The 12,295-nt window shown below is 35.9% G+C and overlaps 1 protein-coding gene across 2 annotated transcripts in view; it reads left to right on the top strand.

Annotated features, from left to right (window-relative positions):
* The window catches only part of ST18 (ST18 C2H2C-type zinc finger transcription factor), a 169,186-nt gene that overhangs the window by 107,959 nt on the left and 48,932 nt on the right, over positions 1 to 12,295 (top strand). For both annotated transcript variants that reach the window (XM_085052832.1, XM_085052833.1), the window contains one exon: positions 10,666 to 10,856. In XM_085052832.1, coding sequence (XP_084908958.1) covers positions 10,666 to 10,856 — 191 coding nt within the window. The remainder of the gene's footprint in view (positions 1 to 10,665; positions 10,857 to 12,295) is intronic.

Below are 12,295 nucleotides of genomic sequence, written 5' to 3'. Positions count from 1 at the left end.
AAATGGTTATGGGGTGCTGAAAATATTAACCTCTGTCTCTTACCCCATGACTTCTGGTACAAGCAAGTCTGTCTTATTAGTATGAATCATGCTTTCTTAAATTCCCATTAAATCTTGTTCATTTACTATTCTTTTCTGACAGCACCATTAGGTTCCTAAGGAACTTTACATGGTGTGCTAGACCTTACTCTCCTCAAAGAATCTGTTGAAATCCACATTTTACACTAAGGAAAAATGGTTTTGTAGTTGATGTTTGATGGAAAGCATTGAACAGTCAAACACAAAAAAGCATTGAAAAATCACTATGTGGTGCTGTTTACTGCAAGGCAAAGCTAAGCATATAGTCACAGTATATTTTCACAGTCATGGTAGTGACAAATAGTATTAGAATTCACCCATCCTTCTTATTATATCCTGTATGTCAACTATTCTCATCATAACTAGAAAACCCAAACATTAATGAAAATTGTAATGGCAATCAATTTTATAATCTGTCATGTCTAAGTTCCTCCCTTGTTTCCTCCTTCATCTTCCAGTCTCCCTCTAATTAGCCATCAATTGTAAAATCTTCAGCTTGCTCATTCCTCCTCTCCCATCACTCTGCTTCTTCATTTCATTTCTTTTCCTCCTTTCCCTTTCCTAGAGTTTGGATAAGTTGACGGACCTCAGGCTTTTTGACTTCTCTATAGTACCATGATCATAATTCAGAGCCAATTTGTTCTTTCAGCGCTGTTAAACCAGTTACCAAGAAAACAGTAAGCAACAAGCACAGAAAGAAACTCAAAATTTAAACATTTTCTACTTAAAATTTTCTTATCTCAACATTCATGTGAGTGGGTTAAGGCTTGCACAAAATGTTTGGAATATGTACCTAGAGAACATCAAATAATTTTTTTTACTCTTATTAAAATGTCACACTTTGAATATAAGGTAATAAGGTAAAAAGAACCTCCACACTTTTGCAATAAATGATAACATAGTTCTGGGTGATCACAAGTAATGACTTTAAATGTTTTGCAGGTAACCATGAGGTTTACAGTTATTTGACTTAAATATTCAGTGAACTGTTCTGAATAACCATTAAGGTGGCTGAAATAAGAACTGTATCTCATAATTCACTTGAGACAACTATGGTTGGAGATGTTAATTATGATTAATAATTTGCTTTATTCCTGTACATGTTCAGACCTTTTGATCTATGTACTGTGACCTCTACCTTTTCTTCCTAGATTTATTTAGAGCTCTTAAAGGTTGTGTTTCATGTTCGATTTCCATTTTAGTTTGCTTTAGTCGATACTTTATGTGCATTTGCTTTATAGATGACTTTTATAGCTCTCTTTAACAAAAACTGCATTAGATACATTTCTAGCATATTATAGGCCTCCTTTGATGTCTACTACATTCATTTCAAGCCAACACCCACAGTCTTAGTGTCTCTTTTCTCTGTTATTATATTTGATTTTGGTTTTACAATTTTTTTTAGCTTAAAGCCTCCATTTAATATTAAAAAGGGTAATTATAAGTTGGTTTCAATTTATGTTTTTCTGTAAGAGTTTTTTTAAATATATGTCAAATCCACATCACTCTATTGTGGTTGCTAGATGGAGATAGTTTTTTTCAGGTTTCTTCTACCTGAGAGCTAGCTGTATCTTAGAATACTCCCTGCCTTGAACTAAAATTTTTATGCTATTTAATACATTACACGATTCATTGTCTTCCTCATCAAAATTGCTGTACTTATCAGCACTTAGTAAATATTATCCTCCAAACCTACACAGAAATTTAGGTTTGCATATGTCTTCCTGCCTTCTGCTGCATGACAGAATGCATCAGAACATTATAGCCCCAAATGTCTGTTTCCTCTTATGGCAGATCTTTTCTCTCTAGATGACCACAAGCCATATAGACATGGAAATGCCAACCAGTAACTTCTGCCTCAGATATATCAATCATGAGTTAAATATTATGGCTAGCTGAATTGCTGCCTCTGACTGATGTAAAGGGTGGATTCAGCCAAGCAAAAGTGAGCAGAAACAGACTGTGTACAGCCTGGAGATAGCATAGAAAAGGAAAGACTGCAGCCATGGGACCTCCTGCTACATTAAAGGGAGGTACTGCCTCCTGACAATGAATTGCTTACAGTCCCATTGTCTGTTGGCAAAATAAACCCCACAAAGCTTATCTCCTTTACGTCTTCTTTAACCAGACTGTAGTTACGAATATGCTTTTTATTTAAGCATTTACTGGCAGGCTGACCACTCATGTGCAAGGCTTTCTGGATGCAAAGGTTGTGTGGATGATCTGTAGATTTGCCTAGAAACTTAATCCATTCTAAGCCAAATTCTTGGCCTGGGTCCCACTGGAATTTATTGACCTACTGAACCTGGACAGATTGAGTGAGTAAATGAAAAAGAGGCTAGGGAGGCTGGATTTGGCCCAGATCTTGGGCATTCATTCATATTACTGAGTTTAAGAACTTCTTGAGCTCCACACAGTAAAAAGTATGCTTTCTCTAAACTGACCCTTACTAAAAATAACTCACCTGCTAGAAAAGGGTCCAACCATACAACTTTAACCATGTAGAGTTCTTGATTTGTGAGCTATAGAATGACAGTGTGATGAAGTCATCCATTTCATTGACATAGTATTTCAATTTGAGGGTCTATAGGTAATATTTTTTATATGATCTGAATATCCTTATGATTCTACAAGCTTGTTAACTGAAAACAAAACAAAAAAAAAAAAACAGAGAAGCTAAATCTCTGCTGTCCTCCTCTGACTTGCTTTTCCTTTGTGGAGAATCTTGTAGAAATAACAAAATAGTTTAATAAAAACTAAAAATACATTTTAAAAGAAAAATAAAAAGCCGTTTCATGAGCCTATTGCAGCCTGAAATTGTTGTTCACAGAGGCATGAGCTTGAGGCATGGGTAAATTTCACCTCAACTGCATCTCTTTTCCTCTGTTACTGCTGACTTACCATTGCTCCACTCTCTTTACGTGCTTCTTTGCATTTGCTCAATCATTTCACAGTCCAGCTGTTCTTTTTGGTCAGGTGGCCTGTAATATTCAGTTTACTACCTGAAATATCTCCAAGCTCAGTACATAATGACTCAACACCATTATCCATTTCTCCCCAGCCTCTTCTTATGGGGTCTAATAAATCCTCTTTCACCAACAAGGCTATGACAGTTCCTTTGAATTTCTTGTATGTCTTTTTCAAATAAAATATATCTGTTAATATCTTGCTCGAGCCAGATTTCAGTTATGATACCATGTTTTCTCCATATTATCTGTCCAGTTCTGTTCCTTTTCTCATAGCTAAACCTTCCATTTGTATATACAGAAGACATTTTAATACCCCCAAGTTATTGATCTTATTTTGCTCTGTATTAGTGTTCATAAATATAAATTTCCCTTTTATCTTTTTCCCATCTGTATTTGATGCCCATTCCTTTCATCTTGGTCCAGCTCTGGACTGAACTTCTCACAACTCTTTTAGAAAAAAGAGCATTGCACATGTATGGCAATAAACTTCTGTAGTTTTAGAAGGTCCTTTAACCCTGGAATGGTTCCAGGGCACAGGAACAGCCTCTGTCCCTTTCAAAGATACAGCTTGCAAGCCAAGTCTTTGGGTTACAATGGGATGACATGAATTTTTTTGTGTTGTGTGTGCTGTTTAAAAATGAGAATCTGTCAGATTTTCTTTAATTACCACTGGAATAAGTCCTCCAAGTTTTCTAAGCTTTGTTACAACCAATTCTCTCCATCCAAATGAAGAGCAATTAATTTTCAACACATTTTATGAATTTATATTCTTTCTATTTCAGTGCTTTAAAATGTTGATGGAAGAAAATTATTTTTACCTGATGAATTCTTTCACAAATGTATTTTTGAGGAACTTCCAGCTGGAATTATTTTCCCCATTTTTTTTCATCTCCTAGTCTAAATCAGTGAAATAAGACACACTCAGTCATGAAGTCCAAGTGTCATACATTATCTAAAAGTTCTGTAGCTCACTTAATTCTATAAAATAGAAGAAATCATTAATGTCAATAACTCTGGCTCCAGATGAACAATTAGGGCAAATACACATTTAACTTCTTGTCAGTGATGAGAACTCAGTGGTCCTTCCCAGGACTAGCCTTCAAAATTTCATCTATAAAATCTCATATCAGAGGTCACAAATGTCCTTTAATATTTTCACATAAAGCCATAAGTTTTCATTTGCATAATGTTTAGATATTTTTAACAATTGTAAAATTATTTGAAATAACTGGAAAAAAACTCTTGTTTCCTGATTTAGCCTGGTCTTAGACTGCTAAGGAATTTTAGCCCAATCCTTCATGGCAATTTTCTCAGCTGCCAGTCACAGTCTTACTCCTTGAAGTTCTTCAGGTAGCCAGTGTGTTGTTACCTAAAACTTGCAAATCAAACAGTTGTTTCCACACAAATGCAATTTTCCGTCATCTGACAGTTCACAAATCTTCCTTTGACTTATTTTAAGTAGGTAGAATGGTGATTTCTTTCATCCCTTGCTCTAACATATTCCACTATTCAGGGATAAGATCATGGACATACAGAACATCTGTAAGCATAGTTTCACATCCTGCTGAGCAGAAAAATGTTTGGAATTGGAAAATTCATTGCAGGATGGAACATCGGAATACAGTGATGTAGACATCCTAACATAATGAATTAACCTGTTTATTAATCCATACAGCAGACAAGATAGGAAGCATTGAGAAAGAGATCTTTCTGAGACTGAGAGTTGAAGAATACACAAATGGGTTGAAGTCATAGCTTTTTCTTGAACTGCCATTCTCACTAATGAAAAACATCTCATCAAGTATCTTTCTTAAAAAATATAAAAGGGGTTGGTCAAGATATCCTTTATTAGACAAGTGATTTTCTTTATGTGCTTTGAGAAAATTTGCTTTGTTTTGTATCCATCATCTATATGGATTTTAGAGTGGAATAGAGTTAGAAGAATTACTGTTTTGCTGCCATTTTTCCAAGTGTATATAAGACTTGTAAATGTTATATTCCAGTGTCTATGATCCAAAGTGATGCATTTTGCTTTCTTTCTTTTAGAAAACACTCAAAAATATATAAATATGTTCTATATATATATATATATATATAATCTGTGACTAATCTATGTGTTTTAAAGACACTTCTATCTAGTTTTCTGAATCTAGGATTTGGCTTTGTATGCATTTAAGCTTTATGAATTCTTTCATATTCAATATGTAATTTCATGGCATTGAAAAAGCTACCCTCACCCCTGGCTGTGGAAAAATTCTTGCAGTCCTGACTGATGCTGTGGACTTTCTTTCTGTTGAGACTCCAGCTTCTTGAGGCTGTTTCAGTCTCAGAGACACTTGAAATGTAACAGACATCTTTCTGTCTGTTATCCTTTTCAGAGCAACCTGAGCAGACAGCACTCTCACTGAGCTATAAAATTTACATACACTCTCCACAAAAAATGAGTTAATTAAGAAAGTGGAACATAAATCTGTTTTAACCTGAAAACAAACCACTGAGTCATAGTAACACTCCACCTTCCTTCCCAACCTCTGTTGTTCACCTGAAGTTACTCTGATTAGCAACATCCACTTGAGTTTTCATCTGCAGTGATGAGACTACCAGCACACATTTTGAACTCTGACATTCCAGCTCCTTTCACGAACCTCTGGCATTCAGGGCTGATGTAAATTATATCAGCAATGTAATTTGAACTGGATGCGATCCATCCTAGAGCAGATCATCCCCTTTCTATACCCTGTGCTAGTAAATTCTCCTGATCATCATCGGTTTATGAGGAACTCAAGATTCTTCTGTGATTTTAGGTGATCAGATATTTTCACAGCTGTAACCCAAACCCAAGGGAGTCATTGTGCTAGAGAGTTAGAAAGAATCCAGTTCATCTGTGTTTTAGAGAACAAACTGATATAAAAGATGACTAAGATGAGGACATGTTCAGAATTTATCTTCTTCTTAGGTGCTTCAGATGATTAAAATTCTTTGAAGAAAGCCCAGCCATGACAGATACTTGTATGTTACTTCGTGTATGCTTCATCTTATGCAAGTCCCTGAAGTTTCAAGTACTAGCTCTTCCCTCCTGTAAGGAAAACATTTTGACTACATCGTCCTAGGGCATCTGAAGTTTGGGAAAAAAACTGATCAAGGTCTAAAGCATCTGGCAATATCTTTAATCACAATATTATTTAGGAGTAGTTAGACTAACCTTCTCCTTGTAACTACTAGTGTGAAGTTAAATGCTTCTGAACATCAGAAGATAATGTCTTCTTTAATTGTAATTCAATATTTAGGCAAAGAGTTAAAATCCAATTCAGGTTAAGAATTTAAAATTATTTTTTCCACACTAAAATGTTTCACTAATTTTTCTAATGCAAACTCACACAAGGAATGGGGTCCTTCAATGGCAGTAGAAAAGAAATGTATTGGTATTCAAAGGTATTTATTGTCTCTCTTGAATTTAAGAAGTGTACATGAGATGTGGTGTGTTCTGGTCTTATTATTTTACATGGCATCCATTACAGGCATTAGTTAACACCAGTTTTCAGGCTGAATGTACCCCTAGTTTTACCCACTATGTCAATTCTTTGCTCTGTTTTCATGCTTTGCCAATCTGCAGGCTGCTGTGAATAAGAAAAAAAATCCCCAGAGATCTGGAAGTCTTGCCAGCAGATTAACTACAACAAATCCTTGCTGGCTACGAAGTGGTTAATGGTCAGGTTGAAGGCTCAACACACACATTACTTGGATGAATCAACCAAAAAAAAAAAAAAAGCATGACCATTTTTTAAGAAAAGCTGTATGTGTTTTGGGATATGTATGTTTGGGACTGCTTAAAACCTCTTTCTTCTGAGACATTGCTTTGTGATAAGGATCCAATGCACTGTACTGCCTGTATACTACCAGTGTCTTCAATATATGATCTGAAAAGAAATAAACAGAAAGACCCATTAAATTCCCTACAAATGTATTTAGGTATGAAATATCTATAAGAGATTTATCTTGGGTTTTTGGTTTTTTTTTTCAGTATATGCAGCCAGGTCCTAAGTGTCTCAGATTTTAACCTCTTGACTCACACTGTGACAATTGACGCAAGACTGGCTTTGGTAACTGAATCATTAACTAAAAAAATATATATAATAAAAACTTTGCTTATTATAGATAGTGCAAGCATGATTTGTTATCCATAAAATTTAAGCAGTTATATTGGGAAAAAAACCAGAACTATGTATTGGCTTTGGGCTCATAACAAAAAGAGCTTCTGCTGTTTTATGAGCCTCAGATTACCAAATAACCTTGACAGCTGAATCAGTGTTCCATGACAACAAGCAGGCCATTGATAAATAGCAACAAAACTATTAGACGTTGAATTTAAGAGATGAGTAATAGAGAAGCTAAATTATAGGTTTACCACTAGACAAAGTACAGCTTGACAAATCTGTGATAATCTACATGTGTGTCTATGTATAAATGAACACAAGGAAATGAGAGGAATAGAAACTTTTAAAAACAAAGGTGAAATCAGTGTGACATGAATGTTACAAAGGCATAAATATATTCTTTTCATAGTACATAAATTCCCATTTTCCATTATCAAATCCTCAACAAATCATGTGTAAATACTTGAAAAAGCTGCCACTTGTGAAGTTTTTTCTGATTTTATTTAAATTTTTAATTTTAAGCATTGTAAGGCAGAAAGGAGAGGCATTTCTGATAAGTGATAGAACTTCAAACTGGTTCCTGCAAACGAATAGATTCCAATTAAAACTCAAAACCAGCTGTTTAAAGATCCACCAGGAAAAGCAAGAGCTAAAAGATCTCTTCCTGGAGTATGGATAGCAATTTGAACTTCCTAGCAAATAATTGAGAACTATGTTTGTCAACTTCCTGTTATCAGAGTGGTGTCAGGAAGGATTTTACTACAACTTGAATCTCATGTATTCCGTTCTTTTAAAATTATAGGATCTGTAGAGAAAATGTGGATGAGTGGCCACTCATGTACAGAAAAAGATACAATAAGGATGGGCTAATGCAATCAGTCTTTCAATAGAGGAGAAACTTTCTGACATGACCAATGTGCTCCCAGGAAGATCTGTAGGCCTCCTGTCCTGACTTTGATGTAGCAGCTTTTGATTTGCTGCTGTAAACTCTGGTGGTTTCGTCAGGTGGGATTTTTTGCTGTCATTTCCCAGAGCAGATCTGCAGGGGGCAGGTGGCAGCAGCATTCCCACATTGGCCTTGATCGTGATCTGCTGGCATCTGGGTTTGACTCTCTTTTCCAGTTGTGGTGAAAAATGATGTGTTTAATAAATATTATACCTGTCCACAGTGTGGGACCTGTAACATTATATTACTAGAAAAAGATTGTATTCCGTGAGCAAAAATACAGCACTGAATTTACCAGATTACCCTGTTTTCCCTTAACTTGAGGTCTTTCCTTAACTTGCAAGTCTTGACAACAGTCAGGCAAATTGCAGGATTAAAGCTGAAGATCTAGCTGAAGTTCTGTGATCTGCATTGCACAGGAGGGCAGATTAGTTGATCCAATTGGATCTTCTTTTCCAATTAAATTAAAGATCCAATTAAAGATCCAATTAAAGATCTCTTAATTATTCTGGTGTAAGAAAGAGCTGTAGTTTTGTCAAAGGGGAATTAAACACTGGAAATTCATCATATCCTCATCATTTTCAGGGTATTTACTGGAAGGTAACTTGACAAATAATGACGAAGATCAAAAGAAAACCTTGTGAAGGTTTGGTTGATAAAAACAATTGTATGTGAAGGGTTTTCAAACTTTTGTCATTTATTCAATTTTCCTGGAACAACATGACTGGTATGAACTGCCATTCACGACAATGAACTGAGAAACTGTTGACTGTATTTCCTTAGAAACAAATTATGCATATTTTTTGACAGTACATCCATCTCTGATAGCTGTTATATGGGCATTATTTTCAGTGGTACACTGATACTACTGTGATTCTGACCTTTATAATGATATTCATGTTATCCTCTATTCATAAACAGAGAAATAACACAGAAACCATATTTTATTCAACTACAGCATGTGCTTACCATCCCATATTCCTGGATTCCAGATGCCATAGCATTCTAGCCTTCAGAAGATCAAGAATATCCAGTGTTTGAGATGTATATGACGGACCTCTAACATTCCCCCTAAAATGCAGATCTTTGTATTTCCATGTCCTTTATGTTTGCAATGAGGGATTGCCAAAAAGGTGCTTAGCCAAAAACATTTTTGTTTTTTTTTAACAAAAACCTCAAGTTAGTCATATGCTTTCATCCAAAACAATCAGAACCTGAGCCAATTTACTGCATATAAGATACCTTGGATGGATTAATTTATGCAGTTGAGCTTGAAATATGTGTAACCAATAGGAGTTCTGTTCATACACATCCATTTTTTGCAAATCTTGCAGCTAAGTCAGTGAGCCAAAAGCAAAATTCAACACCTAAGGGCATCGTGTAGATTTGTAATGCACCCTGGGGCTACCTAAGGTTGAGAAGCCATTGAGTGGATTACACAGATCCATGTATGTAGTTTTTTCATCTCTGACAGATATAATATGAGCACTATTATTCGTACTACAAAAATTTCTTATTATACTGTGTGTGAGAGAAAAATAAAATCATGTCAAATCACTTACATGAAAAATTATTAAGTAAAGAGGGTTGAAGGTTCCAGCCTCTTTCGGGATGTGTCTTATGTTGTAACACCTACACACCATACAGACCAACTGTATGGTGACAAAGGCTTGGCTAAATAACTGCAGAACAAAATGAATATTCAGATCAATATATGGGTCTATTAGGAGCTGAAAGAAGTATATTAAACCTGGTAAAGATCTTCCTCTCTAAAATCCTGCCATTCCTGCTTTTCTCAGTTGTGTGAAAGTTAGGCATCTGAACTGGGTAAGACCTTTCCCAGGGAACAGCTTCCCCTTTTATCACATATATATAGTTTTAAGTGAGATTAATAGCCCTTTGCAAGAGCCTTTTTTCATAGTCTATACAGAGACTGAGTAGAGCTTAAACCAGGTCTTTATGGCTGGAGTAAATTAAAAGAAATCAATGCTCAGGACTAGTATTGAATGAGGGCCCTGTGTTACAAAATATTATCAATGTACAGTGTGTTTCACACAGGTTTTATGCTGTTGAACTCAAGGTGTGTCACTGGATAGTCATACAGATGTAAAGGTAATGGATCAAAGGCTCAGGATGTTGTGGTACAACTGGTGGTATAATTTTCCCTTTAGCTGTTTTTCTGGATTATTAACAGAGACTACAATTTTGTTCATCCTTTCCTTAAGGCTGTTGGGTTATGGGGTTTTTTTGGTTTTGTCTTACTCCTCATTCCCCTTTCCCCAAAAGATTTTGGCAGCAGTAAAAATAAATGGGACTTGCCTGTGGTCTGAACTTTCAGTGCTTGAGCTAAAATTAAATATCCCCTGGACACAATTTGCTGATACTGCAAGCGATTTAATATTTTGCCAGTCCTCAGTTTTATACATAGAATTAAACTAGATGGTGGTGCTATTTTAAAAGAAATTTACCCCTCAATTCTCCCACTTTTTTCTCCATCCCTGGCCACTGATCATTGCAGTGCCTACAAATGCTCCATGGCTAAGAAGAGAAAAGCTGAAGATCAGATATCAGGCGTTCCCGTCAACAAAAGGAAGTCCCTGTTGATGAAACCTCGCCACTACAGCCCCAGTTTGGAATGCAAAGAGGAAAATGAAGACAGGACGGAGTTACAGGAAGATATCAGTGTCCTCGAAAGCAGCTCAGCTCCAGGTAGTTGCTTGAACTCTGCTTGAACTTGAATTCCACAGGAAGGGACATAAGAAACAGTATACTGAAACAGGATGCAAGACAAGTTTGACTTCTAAGAGAGTTGGAATGGTTTTTTGTCCAGGTTTAACCCTCATATGTCCATTTATTTTGTACAATAGCTTCTCCTGGGGTCTAGTAAATGCTCTGTAGGTCACACAGAGACAATTACTGCAGCAGGTCAGATATCGAGCAGCATCTGCTTCTCTACTACCTCTGTCAAAGAACAAAGTTAAGGCCACCACTGAGAAAAACACATTTATGAAGAGCAGATTTTCAGTGCAATATATAGAGCTCTCAGGAAAGAAAAAAAAAGCTTAGCAAAACATTGTTGACTTTAACACTTAGCAAGGCAATTTCATGTGTGTGACTGCTGTGTGTGTTCTGTTTAACACGATTATTAGACTCAGCACTTTTATACTTGTTATTCCAACACTGCTAAGCCAAACACATCTGACATTGTGTATGCTGGAAAATATGGATGAGGATAGCAGGACAGAAAGATATAGCTATAGTATGTTTTGATTACTCTTCCTTTCTAATATATTTTTATATATATTCAAGTTTAACAAAAAGTCTCAAACTGTATTCACATATTTGTTTAAGAAGTCCTGCCAAAATAGTTAATCAGACAAGTGAGAAGATATCAGTGAAAGATATCAGGAAGACGTTAGGGGTCACCTGTACACAACAAATGTTAAGATAAAAGGAATGTGATCTGTCACTTGGAAATTAGTAATCATTGATAATATGTAAATGGAATCAACTTATATCACTCAGTTGCTGGTTGCTATTGGAATTAAACTGCAACTTATTTTCCACTTAGTTTCTCTTATAAAATATTTTTGAAGGACAGCATATGAGATAATCTCATCTAGGGTCCCTTTAACACAAAAGACTGCACCAGATGGTGTTTCAAGGTCCCTTCCAACCTGGGCTGTCCTATGATTATATGATGAACTGAGATTAGAAATTTCTGTATTTATCCACTCTAAGTTGAACTTCCTTAAAACAAAACAACCCCCCCACATTTTATACATATGATTACTATAAAACACACAGAAGAGGAAGAAGAGTATCTTTCAGATTAAAGTGTCAAATCCTGATTTTACCAAAATCAGTGGAAGTCTTTGTGGCATTTCTATACAGCAAAGCTTTCAGTTAGCTGTCACTTGCAAATCTTAGAGGAGGAGATTTTTCCAAATGTCTGCATCCCATTGCTGTAAAAGCCTGGAAGGTAGCTCCATCTTCAACCAGAACATTAATTAGCAAGGTGATACACAATGTCTCTGTCTTTTGGGTGACATTGTTAAGCAAAATTCATCACGAAAAGTGTCCCATGGCTCTCAGTGCCTGTTCAGGCTGCAGGGAGTATTTCTATCTCTAACACCAGAAGGGAATCT

This window comes from Lichenostomus cassidix, chromosome 2, assembly GCF_008360975.1.
Source record: "Lichenostomus cassidix isolate B80296 chromosome 2, HeHo_3.0, whole genome shotgun sequence".
NCBI lineage: Eukaryota > Metazoa > Chordata > Aves > Passeriformes > Meliphagidae > Lichenostomus > Lichenostomus cassidix.
This window is presented reverse-complemented; position numbering and strand designations above follow the sequence as displayed.